The sequence below is a fragment of the Drosophila elegans genome, unplaced genomic scaffold (assembly GCF_018152505.1).
Source record: "Drosophila elegans isolate 14027-0461.03 unplaced genomic scaffold, ASM1815250v1 contig_183, whole genome shotgun sequence".
Taxonomy (NCBI): Eukaryota; Metazoa; Arthropoda; class Insecta; order Diptera; family Drosophilidae; genus Drosophila; species Drosophila elegans.
The window spans coordinates 989,251-1,010,871 of record NW_024545550.1 but is presented as its reverse complement, the minus strand read 5'-3'; the positions used below and the strand labels follow the sequence as shown (position 1 = coordinate 1,010,871).

Here is a 21,621-nt window from a genome sequence, read left to right as displayed (position 1 = left end):
AAAGTTATAATTTTTTTTCATTTATTTTTCCGATTGTTCCTATGGGAGCTATATGCTATAGTCGTCCGATTTTGATGAAATTTAAATCGTAAATCGGAAATATGTAACCATTACTAAATGTCGAAGAACTAAACAAAAAATTGAAAAACAGCAAAGTTATAATTTTTTTTCATTTATTTTTCCGATTGTTCCTATGGGAGCTATATGCTATAGTCGTCCGATCCGGCTCGTTCCGACTTATATACTACCTGCAATAGAAAGACAACTTTTGGGAAAGTTTCATGCAGATAGCTTTAAAACTGAGAGACTAGTTTGCATATAAACGGACGGACAGACGGACAGACGGACGGACAGACGGACAGACGGACGGACAGACGGACATGGCTAGATCGACTCGCCTAGTGATGCTGATCAAGAATATATATACTTTATAGGGTCGGAGATGTCTCCTTCACTGCGTTGCAAACTTCTGACTGAAATTATAATACCCTCTGCAAGGGTATAAAAATATAAAATCATAAAAATAGAAATGAAAATGCAATGTGCACTGTGTAGTCTTTAAAAATGTCATTTGTAGAAGAACTATTGACTAATTGCTTACAATGCCAGTTCCTCCACAATTTTACATTTAGTACATGTAAAGTCTTCGCTTTCGGTGAAAAATTTTTGAGATCGTTACAAAATGAAATCTAACGAAAAATTCTGTTTATATGTGGTTTATTTTGTGGTAATTTTCCATAGTTTTCTAGGTTGTTTGTCAATAACAAAATGGATTTTAAAGACGAGTGGGAAAGAAGATTGAGTTGATTCAGGTGAGAGCGAGAGGGAACAAAGCCATGCGCAAGTAAGTTGGAGGAGTGAAGAGGAATGGAAAAAGATTGAGAAGCCGAGAGCGAACCGGGAATCGTAACCAGAGAACGCAATGCAATCGACTATTTGAAAATCCGCGCACTGTTATCGACGTTGGGTTATATAATGGCTAGTCTCGCTGCATTTCAGTTTAATTAACAACCTCACATAAAGCATTTCAAAGCCTTCCCGCTTAACCATTATGACAACATTTGTAAACGAGATTTGTGGTCTCATCGATTCTTACGGCGGTCGGGATGTCCTGATGGAGGCGCTGTGTCAAAGTGCCAAGTTGGTGGCAGGATATCATGCGAAGCGAAATTCAGCGCTGGCCCAAAAATGTGCCACCATCAGCTCGAAAATCTCGGGAGCCAGGTCCACTCTGCGACTGATCGACGACCTCCCCATGATACAGTACACCTTGGAGTACGGATTGGGCGAGGGTGAACCCGATCGTATTACAGCCCTACTGGCGGTGATGTCCAACGCGGTGGACGTGATCTTCTATCCCATTGAAATTATCTGCTGGCTGGCCGATAACAAGGTGCTGGATTTGAGAAACAAAAACACCTGGAGCTATGTCAGCTCCATCTTCAGTGTCCTCTCTGTGTACCTGAACCTCGTGAGGACATTGCGCACTTATTCGATGAATCGCGACAAGCTGAACCGCCAGGATGTGGTGTCCTTCGCTCGCATCTCCCTCGATCTTGTCCATGCCATCAGCATTCTGCCCAGAGGTTACTTGTGGGGCGGCAAATTGTCAGCCCTTCAGTTGGGGACGATCGGAACCCTCTCAGCGGGACTGGGAATCTACCAGATCTTGTCTAAAATAGGACTTAACCTGTAGGAGCTCCCACCAATGTGCTCGAATTTGCTAAGCAGAATTTTGAAATAGTCTTTTATGTACGGCTAGGTGCCTTGAGTTGAATGGATTATTTTTTTTAACGCCCTAAGTATATATTGTTAAGTTATCTTCAACAAATATGGAAAAAATCACAGTAAACATGTCTTCGTTTTATTTGTTTTACGATCTTTAAACGTACCATTTTTGGTTTTGCAAAGATATAATCAATTTTTAAAAGATTGGATTTACATATATAGGTTCATAACAAAATATTAACAAAGCTAAATAAAAAAAATTTTCATAAATAAATATACAAACACAAAAAATGTCTAAAAAAAACAATTGTCTTCTTGTTTTCTAGTTTTTTGGTTGCGACAGAATATATTGATCATGGTGAATAATATCAATGATATTTCTATACCCTAAATATGTTTATAAGAATACGATTCTAGTAAATTGATAAATAATAAAAGATAAACAACTTAAGAATACACCAGCCGATAGATGGCGCTCAAACGTCCGATTACGGTTATATGGAGTCTATCGATGTTGTAGACAGCCGATCTGACCCGGTTCGCTCTAGGCTTCATACTTTTTTTTTGCTCTACTTTAACTTTTTCTCTCTGACTCTCTGGCCTCTCCCTCTCACTCTCCCTCGTGCCAACACAAACTTGCTTGACTACAAATATGAATTTGTTGTTTACAAACAACCGAGGCCACGATAAGCGACTACAAGTGGAAAATTACCACAGAGTGTATATTAGAAGCAAATGATTTTGCGTCTTAAATTTCACTCTGTAAAAATTTTCAAACGAGTGCATAGACTGTACTTGTAACTCATGAAAAACGGCACAGTAACTAGCTTTGCAAGCACCAGATACGACTATTGTTATTGTTTGTTTATGGTTGCACTGGTCACAAGATCTGTTTCAAATTCTTCTTTAAGCGACCTTTAAACACATGGCCTGTTGCTCATCACGACTTTATATCCATGTAATATTTTAGTATTCAATTATGCTGATCTTAATCCAAGTTGGGATGCTTTCCGTTGAACTGTCTTTTGGTTTCTGAGCTAGCACTCTGTCCATACGACTTCCCGAACACACTTGATTCATCTGTGTGAGCTATTGCGAGGAAACCCGCACTAGTGTGTGAATTCTTAATAGATATACCTACACAGTCGCACAAATGTACTCGCTCTTCTCTGCCAGTTGGAGGCTCGTTTTGTGTATATAAACGGGAGAGTTTGCCGATCTATGGCAGTGTGAATGTTTTATAGGCGTTCACACATACCACCAAAAATTCCCTGCTCTCTTGCGCTCACTGTCGACCTATCGGTGTGCTTATAAATTTTCTTGTGTTAGTGTTTCCCCACTGTTTACTAACACCATTAATAATTAAATGCTCTCTGGTTCTCTGTTTATGTTTTGAACCCGTTGAGAAGTGATATCAGCTGGAAAGTGATCAGCTGGGAAGTGTTCAGTTGGAGCACCTGTTTGAACGAAAAATCCTGGAGGCATTTACATTAATGGGCCAATTTAAACGCATTTAAAACGGATTAAACAAATAAGCAGAACTGTACTTTTCTACAAAGAAGCATTTCGTCACGAAGTCCATAGTTGGGCAAGGCCTCAATCAGGTTCTATATAGCAAACAAGTAAAAAAAAAAATGGAAACCTTGCACGAGGTTTCCTCTTCCCACACTGCATACTAACATACTATATATAAACACGAACGATAAGGCAGCGCCCGTTTTCGACTTCTATCGCTTCCCCAGACTAAATTGATCCGGCTGGGTATAAAAAGGCAGCGAGCTCACCAGTCAGTATTCAGTAAGCAACAAGTGAGCAAGCTACAAACAGCTACTACCGAAACAGCCAAACAGGTTTTTCCAAGTAAACCAACAATAAACAAGCAATCAAGATGCGTTTGGGACAAACCGTACCTAACTTCCAGGCCGACACCACCAAGGGGCCCATCAGCTTCCACGAGTGGCAGGGCAATTCGTAAGTGCCTTTGAAAACATTTTCTCCGGTCGTTACTCATCCTCATCCAATCCTCCGTGTGATCCTCAGGTGGGTGGTGCTCTTTTCCCACCCCGCCGACTTCACGCCCGTGTGCACCACCGAACTGGGTAGAATTGCGGTGCACCAGCCGGAGTTCGCCAAGCGGAACACCAAGTGCCTGGCGCACTCCGTGGACGCCCTCAACTCGCACGTGGACTGGGTGAACGACATCAAGAGCTACTGCCTGGACATTCCCGGCGACTTCCCCTACCCGATCATCGCCGACCCCACTCGGGACCTGGCCGTCAGCCTGGGCATGCTCGACGAGGAGCAGAAGAAGGACCCCGAGGTGGGCAAGACCATCCGGGCGCTGTTCATCATCAGTCCGGACCACAAGGTGCGCCTCTCCATGTTCTACCCCATGTCCACGGGCCGCAACGTTGAGTAAGTACTTCCTTAGGGTCGAAGGTTAGGATGATCTTAACTTACACTCCTCCTAATTTACAGTGAGATCCTGAGGACCATCGATTCCCTGCAGCTGACTGATCGCCTCAAGGTGGTGGCCACTCCAGCTAATTGGACTGTGAGTGTTTCTGTTGACTAGTTCTTACTCATCTTACTAATTGTGCCTCTTCAACAGCCTGGCACCAAGGTCATGATCCTGCCCACTGTCACCGATGAGGAGGCCCACAAACTGTTCCCCAAGGGATTCGACAAGGTGTCCATGCCCTCTGGAGTCAACTACGTCCGCACCACTGAGAACTATTAGAAGGCTTAATTTTTTTAATTATATTAACCATTGTTAAACATTTCCCTAAAGTATAATATTCTACCACATAATAAAGATAAATAAATTAAATCTTAATGCCTTTAAATTTAAAAACGGTTAATTTTCAGCTACAGTTGTCGCACAAAGACTTCCCTATTAAAAAATCTTAAACTTACGTTTGAAATCTAAGTCAATGAGTAACAGCAAACTTTTCTGTTCTTTAAAATGCAGTCAAAAGTTTGCAACCAGTGTTGGAGACATTTCCGACCCTTAAGGTATATATATTCCTGATCAGCATCACCAGCAGAGTGGATCTAGCCATGTCTGCCTGTCTGTCGTAGTGCAACATGGGAATGACAACACTTTAACCGAATGATTCTGGTAGGCTCACTCATCTCTTTACAATAACACCTGTTTACATGAACAAATCAATTAAATCGAAAACATTTGAAAGGGAGCATAACTAGCTTTAAAATAGTAAGTTTTGTTTTTGTTTAAATAATTAAATTTGATAATTAAATTCGCTGAAGTAATTGAAATATTTTTGTTTATTTTGGAGAAACAAACTAATTAGCCAATATCTTTTACACGATAATAACTCTCAAAAGTCAATAGCAAAAATTGAATTTGCCTTTGCTTTGGCAGATGATTAGAGCTAGAGATTAATAGAGCTAAATTCAAAATGTATTGAGGTAGTTGTTTTGTAAAAATAATCTTTATTACATAGTAACTAAATTTTTTATGGCACAGAAGGGGGGAAAAAAAGATTAAAAATGGAAATAGTTCCAGGTGTCTAATAGTTCTCAGTGGTGCGGACGTAGTTGACTCCAGAGGGCATGGACACCTTGTCGAATCCCTTGGGGAACAGTTTGTGGGCCTCCTCATCGGTGACAGTGGGCAGGATCATGACCTTGGTGCCAGGCTGTTGAAGAAGCACAATTAGTAAGGAGATAAGTAAGTAAGTAACTAGTCAACAGAAACACTCACAGTCCAATTAGCTGGAGTGGCCACCACCTTGAGGCGATCAGTCAGCTGCAGGGAATCGATGGTCCTCAGGATCTCACTGTAAATTAGGAGGAGTGTAAGTTAAGATCATCCTAACCTTCGACCCTAAGGAAGTACTTACTCAACGTTGCGGCCCGTGGACATGGGGTAGAACATGGAGAGGCGCACCTTGTGGTCCGGACTGATGATGAACAGCGCCCGGATGGTCTTGCCCACCTCGGGGTCCTTCTTCTGCTCCTCGTCGAGCATGCCCAGGCTGACGGCCAGGTCCCGAGTGGGGTCGGCGATGATCGGGTAGGGGAAGTCGCCGGGAATGTCCAGGCAGTAGCTCTTGATGTCGTTCACCCAGTCCACGTGCGAGTTGAGGGCGTCCACGGAGTGCGCCAGGCACTTGGTGTTCCGCTTGGCGAACTCCGGCTGGTGCACCGCAATTCTACCCAGTTCGGTGGTGCACACGGGCGTGAAGTCGGCGGGGTGGGAGAAGAGCACCACCCACCTGAGGATCAGACGGAGGATTGGATGACGATGAGTATCGGCTGGAGATAATGTTTTCAAAGGCACTTACGAATTGCCCTGCCACTCGTGGAAGCTGATGGGCCCCTTGGTGGTGTCGGCCTGGAAGTTAGGTACGGTCTGTCCCAAACGCATCTTGATTGCTTGTTGGTGTATTTATCTCTTCGATAAGCCTGTTAAGCAGGGAGCTGTTTCTGGCTTGCTCACTTGTTGCTTACTGAATACTGACTGCGAGAGTTTAGTGTCTTTTATACCCAGCTGGATCTGTTCGACCTGGGTGAGCGATAGAGACGGAGAACGACGCTGTCTTATCGCACATTTTTATATGGTATGCAGTGTAGTGAATAGATTAATAAAAAATTCTGAGCAGCAGCTCATGATAGACAGGAAAAGTGGGTTGGAAGGGGAAAAGAGGAGACCTTGAGCAAGGTCTCCATATTTGTTTGCGACTTGTAAGGGGCCTCTATAAAACCCGATTGAGGCCTCGCCCAACTATGGACTTTGTGACGAAATGCTTCTAGAAGTGCCTTCTAGAAAAGTACAGTTCTGCTTATTTTTTTCACTTCAAATCTGTTAAAATTGATCTAGAAATGTTAATGTTTTTAGAATTTGGTTTCCAAAAAAGTGTTGAAAAAGCTGATCACTCCCCAGCTGATACTTTTCCTTTTCAAACCGGCTCCAAGCATAAACAGAGAACCAGAGAGCATTTAAATGTTCACTGGTGTTCGTAATTAGTGAGCAAACACAAACACAATCAAAAGTATAAGCACACCGATAGCCGGAGAGCGAACGAAAGAGAACGGCAACTCTGTAGTAGTATTTCTCAACGCCTGTAAAATACTCATACTACCACAGGTAGCACGATTCTCCCGTTCACGTACACACAACGAGCCTCCAATTGGGAAAAAGAGCAAGTGAATTTGTGATACTGTGTGGGTGGTTCTATAGTAAATTCGCTCACTCGAGCAAATTTACTCTCGTTGGGTCACACAGATGGATCAAGTAGGTTTGGGAATTCGGATGGTTAGAGTTTTAGCGCAGAACATAGGAGACGGTTGAAAGGAATGAAACTCAGCATGGATCAGAATAATGGAAGATCATCAAAAATCAATATGAAGTCATGATGTGCAATCTGTGGGAAAGATTTTAAGGAAAAATCACATTCCTCGTTTATATTTGCAATAATAAGTAGTATGTAGAATCAGTTAAACATGTTCTACAAGTACAGTCTACGTATTCGTTTTAAAAATCTTAGTTAAAACGTGAAATTCAAGAAGCAAAAGCATTTGCTTAGGTATAAACTTTTTGTCGTTGCTTATCATTTTCAGTGTTATTTGCTTATTTCAAAATTTTAATCAAGAGAGGCGCAAGATACAGGTTGTACGGGAAATAGTGAGATGTAGGGGCCACGATTAGGCTAGCCGGGAGAGAATTAGAAAAAAAATAAGCAGACAGAAAATATGTATAGAGAGGAAAGAAAATAAAGAGCGAAACGGGACGATCACTGTGCCAGATTATCGATAGACTGCTATAACGGCATTGCAATCGAATCTTTCAAATTTGTGGAGCTCTAAAAATTCGGAGCGCCATCTATTGGACGGTTGAGTAACATAAAATTACAGAAATTGAACTTATCTTAAGTTTTTAAAACTGGGCAACGATGCCTAAAATGCCTTGGGCCCTTAATTTATGGATAAAAATAAAATATTTCGAAACAAATATACATACTTCAGTGATTATTGTGTCTGGTATTTTTTGTTTAAGAATATGAAAGTGTTTTACAATTATTTTTGATTTAGAATATTCTTATTTGAAAGATATCACAGCAACGGAAAAACAAAAATTCATTGCTTTTTTATTTTTTCTCCGATTAATACAAAAATATATACAAAATATTGTTGAAAAAATTGTTATACATATATATGTAAGCCCCATAAAGTATGCAATGATTCTTAAAACTGTGTGTAATGGAGAAAGGATTGTATACATATATTGCGAAACCTTACCCATTTTCGCCTCCACGACTGTCGACAGAGCTTTTGCCGCTTTAAGCTAACGTTGAAAGTCAGCTTGCGAACAGCTGATTTTGATAAGCACCGCCTTCGCCCACGCCGCATGTTTTCCTTTTTGCTTTCGCTCCTTTGCTTTGCTTGGCTTATGCTTTGCGTTTGGTTTGGCGCTCTGGCGCAGTTCAAATTTAGCGATGCGCGCGTGCGGTTGCTCAGTGGACGGAAAAGTAACGGCGAACGGTCTGCGAACTTGAGGCTTACTTACTTGTCTTATCGCTCCGGTGTTTTGGGTTTTGGGACCGCGATTTGTCGTGTTCTCGCATTCTGACGAAGTGCACACCTCGAAGGGAAAACTTTTTCCGCGAAAACTTTCCCACTTGTTTGCTTATGTGCGGTACGCTCGTGTGTGTTGGCCAACTAATCCAAACATGTAAGAATGCGTGCAAATCATCTTCAACATTATTCCCACTCCCAAAAACCCCTGAAGTGATCAGATCGCCTTCCAAAAAAAGTTTTCACTCCGACCAAATGTAATGGTAAATGCAGTAACGGCCGCGACGATAAAGTTTTTTTTCGGGTGGGCGAAAAGTTGCGAACCAACCAACTGTCCTCATAAAATTTGCCAAGACATTTACATCGTCAGACCCAGAACCAACAGCTTTAAGCCCCCTGGCACCCGCCGCCCATCAAAGTGTTAAAGTGCTATAAAAAAGGTACGCAAAAAATACTCCCTCGACGGCCATTGAATAATGCATTCAATTACGAATGTCACCAAAATAATAAAAACAAAAAAACAAACAAGAATTTATATCCACATGATGTGGTAGCTATATATTCAGACACGGTTTGGTTTATTTTACCTGATGTTTGCTTTCGGACTGACAATTAAAATTTAAGGGGTCCTTTCATAATTAATGTTTAAAGTAATTAGATTGTTGTTAAAAATATAATGCATATTGCTTAACAGGCAATTAAACATACGGATGAAAGTGTAGACCGTTTATGGTTTATAAACTGGAAATATACGGCTTATTTTGCATTACTATTGTTTTTGGCTGACAATGACACTATTTAAGTTTCGAGTGCGGTTTTAAATTTCTAATTAAATTTGAACGAATAGAATAATAGTTAAAAATGCAATTCTCTATGCTCGTTAATTTATTTCAAATAATATATTTGTAACCTCCACGGATTTTATGACCATGACATATTGCACCAAATTTTGTGTTTCAAAGTGGTTACCAAATTTAAGAATCTTTATCTTATACCTACTATTTAAATGTATTGCAAATTAAAGCGGTCCTATATTAAATCAAATAGAATACAATTATTTGTGAAACAGACATTATTCCATTAAATACTTGAAATAAAAACCTCCACGTGAATGTGAATTGAATAAACCATTTAAACATAATTAACGGCTTATTCGAGATGATTCAATGGCAGAAAAGGTGACACAAAACAACAGCGAAATCGCATTGAAATTGAAAGTCAGTGCGGAGACCGAAAGTCGTTAGACAGATCAGCCCGCTATAAGCCTTAAATATTTATAAAACGATTAAGCAAACTTTGTATTTTATTTTGCGTTTTCGGAAAGTGCCATTTGCACCCTCCTTAACTTGTTTTTTTCTTTCCACCCAGCAGTTCATGAAATGTTAATTTTAATTAAGCGGCGCTGCGCAGCTGAGAAAAGAAGTTGGAAAATAAAAAGCGGGATTAAAGCAAAGGGAATAAAATAAAAAAAAAAAAATAAAGAAACAAACGGGAGTATGTGTGAGTGACGGGCGGACAATGATAAAGCAACCAAAAAATTAAAAAATAAGTCGGCAGTTCGGTGGATGAGCAGGTGTGTGGCAATGTAAGGGGACAGGAAATGCGAATTTCATTCGTTGTGGAGAAAAGCGGGTCAAGTTTTTGTTATAAAATATTCCGAGTGTCACAAAAAAAAACAAGAAAGAAAGCAAACTTCGGCAAGCCGAAGTTCATATACCCTTGCAGCTATTGCAAGAATTAAACATTTTTGAAAACATTTAAATTATGATTTACTTTCGTATATGTTTAAAAACAATGAAGCTATGATGATTTGCAGCCCAATTATTTGATAGTTATTTTATATATTTTTATTATTTCTAAGGGAGCTATATGATATAGACGTCCGATTTTGATAAAATTTAAACCATAATTCTGAAATATTTAACCATTGCTATATGTCGAAGCACTAAACAAAAAATTAAAAAACAGAAAAGTTATAATTTTTTTTCATTTATTTTTCCGATTGTTCCTATGGGAGCTATATGATATAGTCGTCCGACTTTGATGAAATTTAAACCGTGTATCGGAAATATGTAACCATTACTAAATGTCGAAGAACTAAACAAAAAATTTAAAAACAGCAAAGTTATAATTTTTTTCATTTATTTTTCCGATTGTTCCTATGGGAGCTATATGCTATAGTCGTCCGATTTTGTTGAAATTTAAACCGTAAATCGGAAATATTTAACCATTACTAAATGTCGAAGAACTAAACAAAAAATTAAAAAACAGCAAAGTTATAATTTTTATACCCTTGCAGAGGGTATTATAATTTCAGTCAGAAGTTTGCAACGCAGTGAAGGAGACGTTTCCGACCCTATAAAGTATATATATTCTTGATCAGCATCACTAGTAGAGTCGATCTAGCCATGTCCGTCTGTCCGTCCGTCTGTCCGTCTGTCCGTCCGTCTGTCCGTCTGTCCGTCCGCTTATATGCAAACTAGTCTCTCAGTTTTAAAGCTATCTGCATGAAACTTTCCCAAAAGTTGTCTTTCTATTGCAGGTAGTATATAAGTCGGAACGAGCCGGATCGGACGACTATAGCATATAGCTCCCATAGGAACAATCGGAAAAATAATTGAAAAAAAATTATAACTTTGCTGTTTTTTAATTTTTTGTTTTGTTCTTCGACATAAAGCAATGGTTAAATATTTCAGAATTATGGTTAAAATTTCATCAAAATCGGACGACTATAGCATATAGCTCCCATAGGAACAATCGGAAAAATAATTGAAAAAAATTATAACTTTGCTGTTTTTTAATTTTTTGTTTAGTTCTTCGACATATAGCAATGGTTAAATATTTCAGAATTATGGTTAAAATTTCATCAAAATCGGACGACTATAGCATATAGCTCCCATAGGAACAATCGGAAAAATAATTGAAAAAAATTATAACTTTGCTGTTTTTTAATTTTTTTTTAGTTCTTCGACATATAGCAATGGTTAAATATTTCAGATATATGGTTTAAATTTCATCAAAATCGGACGACTATATCATATAGCTCCCATACAAATAATAAAAATATATAAAAGAACAATCAAATAATTAAGCTGCAAATCGTCATAGCTTCAATGTTTTAAAACATATACGCAAGTAAATCATAATTTAAATGTTTTCAAAAATATTTAATTCTTGCGATAGTTGCAAGGGTATATGAACTTCGGCTTGCCGAAGTTTGCTTTCTTTCTTGTTTTTCATTTATTTTTCCGATTGTTCCTATGGGAGCTATATGCTATAGTCGTCCGATCCGGCTCGTTCCGACTTATATACTACCTGCAATAGAAAGACAACTTTTGGGAAAGTTTCATGCAGATAGCTTTAAAACTGAGAGACTAGTTTGCATATAAACGGACGGACAGACGGACAGACGGACGGACAGACGGACATGGCTAGATCAACTCGCCTAGTGATGCTGATCAAGAATATATATACTTTATAGGGTCGGAGATGTCTCCTTCACTGCGTTGCAAACTTCTGACTGAAATTATAATACCCTCTGCAAGGGTATAAAAAAAGCGAAAATAATAATAACGAGTGGTTGTAAAAGCGGGGTCGGTCGGGTAGACCGCGGAGGCGGCTTGTTTAGCAGCTTCGGGGTCCTTTAGTTAATACTTGTGCAACAACAACAACAACAAAAAAAAAAAACAACAAAAGTTACAACAAAAACAAAAGCCAGCAAAGACAACTGGCGACGACTTCTTGCGGGACATTGTATAGGCCAAAGAATAATAAAGACTTAGGAAAACAAAGACGCCAAGAAGAGCTTCCCTCGCTTGCGGTGTTGATGATGAGAGAGCAGTAAATACACCTGAAAACAAAAATGTATTGAATGAATTCCTAAATCGCTACAATTAACTAAACAGTTGTTATACGCTTGAGTGTTTTCTTAATACTTGTCACTGGATTTTAAGAAAATTACGGTTTGCAAAACGAAGATACAGGATAAAAATTGCAACTTGACTCTTTGTAACAAATTCACAATTAAAAGATTTGAGACTTGAGCATGTCTATGAAGTGCAAGATTTTAAAAAAATGACAAATAAATGACATATTAGTTGTATGTTGTATTTGATTATATTTTACAAAAAAACAAATTTGCTAAAACATATTCTTCATTATTTACCCAAAAATATGAACACATTATTTTTTGAAGTGTAAGAAAGAAAGGTTATGGCCAACTGTACGGGATACGCGAAAGCGAAAGGCTTAGGAGCACAGGTCTGGGCAATTATTGTTGATGAATACACCCACACCCGCACCTACACATCCTCACACACACCCACCCACACACCCGCACAGCCACCTGGACGAGATGACCACCTGCGAGGACGTACTACAGGCAGTCTACGCTGAGGAGGAATGCGATATCCCGGCGGGCGCTGCACCTAGGATGCGAAAGGCCTATGGCGGAACCCAAACGGCGACGGTTCACCTTAGACAAGAGCATGCACAGCGGATCCTCGACAAGGGGAAAATCAGGGTAGGGTGGGTAATCTGCCGCATAAGGCAGAAAATGGAGCCCAGGCGATGTTATAAATGCATGGGAATAGGCCACATCTCTGCCAGATGCCCAGCGTCGGAGGCAATAGCCAAAAACACGCAGGAATCCTGCTTCAGATGTGGCAAGGATGGGCACAAGTACAGAACTTGTACCCAGGACAAGCCGAAATGTATCATCTGCACAAGACGAGGAATAACTGGAGGAGATGCCGAACACTCGACCCTCAGTAGGATGTGTCCTGAGTACCGGAAAGCTCTGAATTGTATACAGCATGGTTAAGGTTTTACAGATTAACCTAAACCATTGCAGAGCGGCGCAGGACCTACTAACCCAGACGGCAATCGAACAGCAGGCTGATGTGGCAATACTCAGCGAACCCTACAAGGCCAAACACGAAGGCGTATGGCAGCATAGCGCGGACGGTAGGGCAGCTATTTGGAGCTGCGGGCAGCCTTCTGGACACCTTTCGCAAAGGGCATCCAGGGCGGGATATACCAGAGCGATGTTCAGAGGACTAACAATATACAGCTGTTACATTGCCCCGAGCGTACGCATTAGCGAGTTCAGAACAATAATGCAGGAGATAGCTGACGACGCACGCGGCAGATCACCAATCCTAATCGCAGGTGATTTCAACGCATGGTCCACAACATGGGGCTGCGCTAGTACGACACAGAGGGGAACCATCCTCCTTGAGGCGTTGGCTTCGCTAAATGTTTGCCTACTCAACGAAGGGAACAGACCAACCTTTAGCAAGTCAGGTCGGGAATCGATTATCGATTTGACCTTCGCTAGCCCAGAACTGGCACGGAACTGCGCATGGAGGGTGTCAGACATCTACACTCACAGCGACCACGCGCTGATCATCACCCAGACAAGCCCCAGATTGGCCTCCCCCAGCAGTCGCCTTACGTCGTACAAAGCGCATACCCTTAACACAGTGGCCCTCCTAGCACACATGGAAGGCGTCTGCGTTACAGGAGACGCTAACACCTGCGCGAATAACTTAGCCGATAGAGTTATGGCGGCGTGCGATGCCTCCATGGAAAAAGCCACGAAAGGTGGTAATGGGCGTAGACCAGTTCCGTGGTGGAACGAGGAGATAGACGGAGCGAGGAGAGACTGCCTAGCGGCCCGACGCAGGTGTCAGAGAAGCAGAGGACGCGTAAACCATGAGCTGTGCGAAGCAACCTATAGGGCCAGGAGAAAGGTGCTGAAAAACGCGATCAAAGCCAGCAAGGCCAGATGCTTCCAGGAGCTGTGCGAAGCTGCGGATGCAGAACCATTCGGGTCAGCATACAAGATGGTCATGGGTAAGCTCAACAGGCAGCCGACCCCTACTGACCACCTGCAGCTTGGCAACATAGTGGCTACTTTGTTCCCCACACAGCCGCCCCATACCTGGCAAGCTACCGGATTAGGCGATACAGTACTCACTAGCGAAGCTGAAGTACTGGCAGCACTAAGGAAAACCAAGGTTGGAAAAGCCCCTGGTCCCGATGGCATTCCCAATGCTGCGCTGCACACAATAGTGGCATCTTACCCGGCTATATTCACGGAAATGTATAACAAGTGTCTCATCCAACGAACCTTCCCCACAGTATGGAAGCGGCAGAGATTAGTGCTCATCCCAAAACCGGGCAAGACGAACGAGGACGCTTCCTCATACAGACCCCTGTGTATGCTAAATACGATGGGTAAGATATTCGAGCGCATAATATGCACCCACCTCGAAAAGGAGCTCGACGAACTCGGAGCTTTTTCGGACCACCAGTTTGGCTTCCGGAAGAAAAGAAGCACCATTGACGCGATCCGAGCGGTCACCCTACTGGCTGCTAAGGCAATCGAAGGAGAAAGGTGGATAGGCGGCTCAAAAGAGTACTGCCTCGTCTGCACTCTGGATGTCAAGAATGCATTTAACTCTGCCAACTGGAACCTTGTCCTGCGAGCGCTTCGTCTCATGGGAATCTCTGACTACCTTACCGACCTCGTAGCGGATTACTTCAAGGACAGAGTGCTCACATACTCCTCTGACGTCGGTGAGCATGAGTACCAGGTGACAGGTGGAGTACCTCAAGGCTCAGTCCTGGGCCCGATTCTGTGGAACGCCATGTACGACGGGATCCTAAGGCAGCCACTACCCGAAGGATGCACCGTAGTGGGCTTTGCGGACGACATAGCGCTGGTAACAGTAGCGAAAACCCTCGAAGAGGCCACGGCAAGGTGCAGCCTCTCCATAGACACCCTTATGAGCTGGCTCGCAGACAACGGGCTATCGCTTGCCGAGCACAAAACGGAGGCAGTGCTCATTAGCAGCAGGAAGATTGTTGAGAAGGCAACAATTCGAGTCGGTACAACTCTAATAGCATCAAGCGACGCAATCAAGTACCTAGGGGTAATGATCGATCACAGGTTATCGTTCAAGACCCACCTAGCGTATGCAGCAGCCAAAGCATCCAGATCGACGGCATCCATCTCAAGGATGATGGCCAACACACGAGGACCAAAGCAGCACAGCAGAAGGATCATAGCCTCAGTGGTGACCTCGACCATCCTGTACGCCGCGCCCATATGGGCCGAAGCCATGAAGACCGCAACATATAGTCGCCAGTGCAAAGCTGTCTACAGACGCTGCGCACTGCGCATCACAAGCAGCTTCTGCACGGTGTCAGAGGAAGCCGCGCTAGTGATAGCCGGTACAATACCGATAGACCTCCTGGCGGCAGAACGAAGGACAGGAAGCACAGGAAGTAGGACCCAGCGCAGCAGCACTATAGAGGCTTGGCAAAGGAGGTGGAACAGTGCGAGCACAGGACGGTGGACGCACAGGCTAATTCCCAGTCTAATCCCTTGGCTGCAGAGAAGACACGGGCAGGTAGATTTCTACCTCACACAGATGATCTCCGGGCACGGATGCTACAAAGAATACCTGTACAGGTTCAAGCACGAGCCGAACCCCTGCTGCGACCACTGCGGCACAGCAAGCATTGAAGACGCGGAGCACGCATTCTTCATCTGCCCCCTATACGCGAGGAACCGAGCCGAAGCTGAAGCAAGAACCGAGCGTTTCCTGACAGTGGATAACGTTATCAATTGCATGCTGGAAAACCAGAGGAATTGGGATGCGGTAGCCAACCTGGCTGCTGGCATCCTGAAGGACTTAAGGCGTCGAGAGCAGAGTCGACGCAACTAGCAATAAGGACGAGCGGCAACCTGACCGCCATCCGTCCCGCGAAGTATAGCTTTGCGGCGGTCCCGCGGGAACGGATCTTTTTCAACCTCTTCCTCTTATGCCCTTTGTATATTCTGTATATATTTAAGCTTTTCTTAATAAAAAAAAAAAAAAAAAAAAAACACCCGCACAGCCCAACGCACACTCGCGCAGAGCAATGGAAAATAGGGGTCCCACCCACACCTCTTTTGGCACGCAAAGTGTAGCTTTTCTTTTTTGGAATATAATGGAAAACGTCCCTCTTTCCTTCCTGTGCATGGAAAACAATAATTTGTTATCTGTCCGCTCAGAGATCCTCTCACTTTTGGGCCTAAGAGCAGTCTATAAATCACAAAAAACCGAAAAATATCCATCTATGCATGGGCTAGCAAATCGTGTTGTGTGTCGGCAAAAAGATAATTAAGACATTATGGCATATCTTCGCATGCACAAATAACAATGGAAAACCTCGTTTAATGTGGCGGTATTTCATAAATAATGATTAGAAATTAAATGGGTTCGGCACAGCGCAGGAAGCAGCTCCATTTACCACCAAACAAATTGCCAAACTAACGAGCCAAATAGGAGGAAATAAATATTAGATTAGATTAGTTTCTGCAGGAAGGTGTTTTACATAAGTGTATGCAAAAGCTTATTTCGAAAAATTAAACTTAGCTTTAATGGCTCAGAATACATTAAATGTTATGTTGAAATTAAATACAATAAATTAAAGCTAACAAAGCCTGCAAAATTGGCTTTTTTGATAAAAAAGTGAACAAATATTTTGGGCCAACATAATCCAAGCACTTAGTAACATAAATCTGCTTACTGAGGAAGTTTATATTTGTTAAATTGTGACAATGGTATTAAAAATATCAGCCGTTAAAAAATATGACGCCACAATAAGATTCACTTTGAATTAAATACTATCCGTACTGATTTAGCAACGAGGCGTGTTGTGTGTTACACTTTAATTTTTATTTTTAATTATGGAAAAATGTTGTTTAAAATAACAAAAAATGGAAATCTACAATTTTCCTAGTGGATAAACCAATTAAAAATGTTTTTAAAAGGTTTACATTTTGAAAAATCAATGTAATATTAAAATATTATAATGTTTAATTTTAATTTGGTGGTATTTTATTTTAAAAGGATTATATTTTGAAAAATCAATGTTATATTCAAATATTATAATGGTTAATTTTAATTTGAAGGTTTTTGGTTTGGGGTTTGTTGAGGCCTCACAAATGTTGCATATTAACAAAATATGTTCGCTTTGTTGTGAAAACATGATTAAAATATGTTTTTCGAGAAAATGGGAGCAAATACACGCTTTCTTGAAGATGCCTGGTTGTCCATTAATTTCCGCTTGTGCGGACTAAAACTATAAATCTAATTGAAAAACTAATTTGGGAGTAGCCAAAGTGAGGGGCATTTTCCAGCACCAGCGACAGATGCTGTATACAAATTTGTTAATTTCGCCAGCGCTAATTTGCTGTAACTAATTAAAAAACACTTTAAGGGAAATATTTCTCAGTCGCATAAATATGCCAAATGGTGAGGAGCGTTCCGACAGAGATGCACGGCAAGGAAAATCTAATTAATGTGCGAAACAAACGGGAGGGAAATTTATTTAGCGCATTGGCGGAAAGCAAAGGACACCTGTCTCCCTCTGAGTGTCCCCTCTTCATTTCGTCCTGGCGGCAATAATTGCGTACATTTTTCACAAACAGACAACAACAAGTGGGGAACTTCAAGTGCCTTCAAGTGCCGCCAATCTGTGCCCAGTGTGTTTTTATTTCTGTCTGTGCGATGATTTGATTCGGCTGCTTGTATTCCTGAAGCATCAGCATCTATATAGACTTTAGTACACTGTTGCTATGGCTTTGGCTAGCTTGGTACCTTTCTCACTCATATGTCTAACTGTCTGTTTGCCTATCTGTTTGTTTGTTTGCTCGTCCCAAGGACGAGCTTGTTTGCGCGTGTTGTTTGAATTGAATTTGTTGCAATTTGACGTGAATTGGATTGCGGACAGCCGGGATTTATGGGCCAAGCTGAAGAGGTTTTAAAAATGAAAAACCAAGGCGGTCAGTTCGTAAAATGTATGATAGAAATTACTTGCTTTTTTTCTTATCAATGTTTGAAGATAAATCGAACCACTTTGAAAGGAAATAAAATTTGCGGTGTTTTAAAATCTGAAACGAAATTAAATTAAATTTAATTGTATGTTTAACACCACAGGCTTGAAATCAATCACAGCCTGCTCAAGCTGCTGTAGCAGTAACCCAATTTATTGTTGAAATATATACATTTTTAATACAAAAAACAAAAAGCTTAAAATCACCTGCCTAAAAGTATGCTGTGAAAAATATACGATATTTTATCGTTTGCTTAAATAGATAAATCTTTCTATCGTAGCAAACTTTCAGTCACCTTAAAAATAGAACCCAATTTACCAATTTATAAGTATAACATTTAAGTCATATAAATGTTGGATACTTTTATTGTCCATTATTTATTGATTTCCTGTATTTCCGTTTTGTGTGCATACTTTCAGAGCCATGTTCAAACCGAGATCGATACACCTGCACGCACCTGTCGCGAGGGCGTTGTAATGCTAATAAATTGAGCGGTGCCATCGGTTTAATTAAAGAACCGTCAGTGCCGGACTCCGCGGAGGGTCCTCGACCAGGCTGAAGAGGCGGACGAGGTGGACGGGGTGGGAAAGGTAAGGGCATTGTTCGACCAGAAGGACACTCGCCAATCTGTGGACGCGCCTACGTTCGCCGCGGCCCAATCGGGCCACTGGCGGCTACCTGCTGACGGGCACAAGTGCGCCGCGCGACGATGAGTTCGTCACAGGACGAAGGCATCTCCACGAGCAGGGCAAGGACAAGGATAAGGACAAGGAGCAGCTGGGGCGGCGGGGCTGTGCGGCGGCAGCTGCCGACGAGTGTTTAATTAATGTGACGGACTTTAGTGATATTCGAATAAGTGAAGGGGCCGACGAGCCATTGGCACAAACCATCACCGAGTTACGAGTGCCCACCATAACGACCACAAACATCAGCAACAGCAACAGCAGCAGCAACATAAACAATAGCAGCAACATCAACAGCAACAGCAGCAGCAACAACATCAACAACAGCAACATCAACAGTAACAGCAACAATATCAACAGCAATAACAACAGCAACAACATGTCGCGCCTTATACAACCACGATATCGTTTTCGAGATCTACTACTCGGCGATTTCTCATTTAACGATGATGGCGAAAGGTAAGTGAATTTGTCCATTACACGTCATTACGCATACGCTCCGTTGTCCATACAGCAGTTACCGTACCGGGTCAGCAATTTTCTCACCCGGACAAAAATAAATTCTTAATTACACTCGCCAACTGCAATTGGCCAAATGATTTGCCCTATACTTTATGTTGCTTAGCTGGCGATCGATTAATCGATTTTCTACTACGGTGGGTATAGCACCAATTTCCTGTCTTCTGAATTGTTCATGCGAAGGTTTAAAGCTCGTTAAGCTAATCGCAGTCTAAGAAAATGGACAAACGGTTGACACTGAACGTGGGGGAATACTTGAAAAGGTCGATAAATTAGTTGGTTCAATAAGTAAAATGTAAGGATTTCTAATAACTGTCCATTACTGATGACTAAAATAGTAACAGTTTGATTAACTTTTTGCCATGAATATAAGGAAGCGTGTGCATAGCTTCTTAAAATTTGTTGAACAAAAATTGGTTTAAAAAAGTAATTCGATTCTGGAAACTGAAAGAAAATTGTTTTAGTTTCATGAACAGTGCAAACATGCGCTGCACTATTGGTTTTTTTTTTTTTTAACCTGTTACCTATTCCCCAAAGCCATTGTTTCAAACAAAAAATCTGCTATCTCATATGAAAACCTGTCGAAAAAGAAGAACTCCTAAAACCAATCAATATCCGCAGCTCTTGCCGTTTTGTTTGAGTGCCAATTCAGTGCGAGGAAAATTACAAAAAACCAAAGTGGATTCACTTCTATTGCAAGGGAAGGGACGCGAATAATTTGATTTAGCTATTGTTTGCTTTAACCCTAACAACGAAAACCATATATATGCCCATATTCTAGCTTTAAAGCACTTAAACGATTACGATAATCGTTATGAGTTTTTTATAATTTATAATTTATATGATTTTTTATAATTTAGTTATAGTTCAATGATTGCCCAGTACATTACTACCTTATTTTGTATGATTCTTTGCTTGATTCCAATGGGAATCAATGCGAAAGAAAAGGTGTGTGGCATTTTAAATTAAATCACCTTAAGAAATGTATAAAATTACAAATATTTCCAGGGTCTATTACTAAAAGCCGTGATTTTAAGAATGGAAGTGAATTACGCTTGCACTCTAATCTTTACTCGGCTTTGTACGAAGAATTTGTAGGTAATCTCACTGTTATTAAGTGTCCCACCAAGCCAAGCGTGTACTACCTAAAAAATAATTCCAAGGAAGTAGTACTGCCTTTATTTCATCCACCAGGAAATTTTCGTTTGATTATCGACATAAAAACAGAGAAGGAAGTATCTATTACGGCAAAGCTAATCTGGAGATATCGTGTTATGCGTATATAAATATGATTCAACCCAAATACCAAATGTCAATTAATGTGTATAAAAAAGGATTTGATCAATCTGGAAATGTAATATTACTTTATAATGCTTGAAAAACTAATGACGTATGTAATCTCTGATTGATAAAAATATTTTACCCATGTTGCTCATTAAACTATCCGCTTAAATGTCACAATTAATAGGTCATTAATAAGCTGAAGACCAAATCAATGGGGAAAATGGTTTGTTTGACTAGTCAGTAGCTACAACTAATGCATTCGGCCTTTAATTTTATTGGGGTTGAAAAGGGATTCAGTAATGCCATAGGTTTCACCGAAATGTTCAGTGTGCATGGTTCTGTATCCCAAGATTTCGGTCACCAAAAACACAGGTACTTTTCCCTATACCTAAAAAATAGCCTTTGTATACACATAGATAGGATAAACCTAAAAAATAGCCTTTGTATACACATAGATAGGATAACGGAATTTCTGATTTTAACTAGAAACTATCCTGACGGCTGAGAGGCAGAGAAAGAGAAAAGTCTCTCTTAGAAACATTTGACTAGCTCAACTAGATACTAAATTATTTTATAACATGTATATTAATAATTTCAAATCAGAGCGCCTTAAATTAAAAGACCGTAATTATATATTATATTTATTAATTATATATTTTAATTATATATTATAATAATATTATTCTTAAACAATTTAAACTATCTAAATAAAAATTTAAAATATATATTATTCATAAAAATTAACTGACGATTTTAAATTTTTATCATATTCTTACATAGTTAAAATTATTAAGAAAAATGTTGTTTGTTATTTATCATATTTTTAAATCAACTCCAGCGCTCAACCGGTACAAATACAGCGCCTGCGCTATCGGATTAAATGTTATGTAATGTAAAACAAAAATTCTAGGCTGTTACTTAACATATTTTAAAATCAGATCCTGATCTCAACAGAATCAAAAACAGTTTCAGCGG

General features: G+C 40.7%; 5 protein-coding genes across 5 annotated transcripts in view; 4 read left to right on the top strand and 1 right to left on the bottom strand.

Moving 5' to 3' along the window:
- Positions 1 to 1,051: 1,051 nt before the first annotated feature.
- On the top strand, positions 1,052 to 1,854 carry LOC108149695 (peroxisomal membrane protein 11C). The gene has a single exon (XM_017277461.2). It carries the CDS (start codon positions 1,052 to 1,054, stop codon positions 1,694 to 1,696), a length of 645 nt encoding a protein of 214 aa, XP_017132950.1. The 3' UTR covers positions 1,697 to 1,854.
- A 1,660-nt stretch (positions 1,855 to 3,514) lies between these two features.
- Positions 3,515 to 4,558, top strand: LOC108149827 (peroxiredoxin-6). The gene is made up of 4 exons (XM_017277700.2): positions 3,515 to 3,699; positions 3,769 to 4,143; positions 4,207 to 4,282; positions 4,340 to 4,558. Exons 1-4 carry the CDS (start codon positions 3,617 to 3,619, stop codon positions 4,466 to 4,468), a joined length of 663 nt encoding a protein of 220 aa, XP_017133189.1. The 5' UTR covers positions 3,515 to 3,616; the 3' UTR covers positions 4,469 to 4,558.
- A 606-nt stretch (positions 4,559 to 5,164) lies between these two features.
- On the bottom strand, positions 5,165 to 6,210 carry LOC108149687 (peroxiredoxin-6-like). The gene is made up of 4 exons (XM_017277453.1): positions 6,039 to 6,210; positions 5,595 to 5,969; positions 5,456 to 5,531; positions 5,165 to 5,390 (listed from the first exon to the last, which is right to left on the bottom strand). Exons 1-4 carry the CDS (start codon positions 6,119 to 6,121, stop codon positions 5,262 to 5,264), a joined length of 663 nt encoding a protein of 220 aa, XP_017132942.1. The 5' UTR covers positions 6,122 to 6,210; the 3' UTR covers positions 5,165 to 5,261.
- A 1,991-nt stretch (positions 6,211 to 8,201) lies between these two features.
- LOC108140328 (potassium channel subfamily T member 2) overlaps positions 8,202 to 21,621 on the top strand; it is a 124,049-nt gene continuing 110,629 nt past the window's right edge. Inside the window, exons 1-2 of the mRNA XM_041707764.1 lie at positions 8,202 to 8,708; positions 18,580 to 19,302. Of these exons, the coding sequence (XP_041563698.1) occupies positions 19,223 to 19,302 (80 nt within the window). The 5' untranslated portion in view covers positions 8,202 to 8,708; positions 18,580 to 19,222. The remainder of the gene's footprint in view (positions 8,709 to 18,579; positions 19,303 to 21,621) is intronic.
- LOC121466821 lies at positions 20,287 to 20,648 on the top strand. Its single transcript, XM_041707338.1, has 2 exons — positions 20,287 to 20,310; positions 20,400 to 20,648. The coding sequence occupies exons 1-2, from the start codon at positions 20,287 to 20,289 to the stop codon at positions 20,646 to 20,648; spliced, it is 273 nt and encodes a 90-aa protein (XP_041563272.1).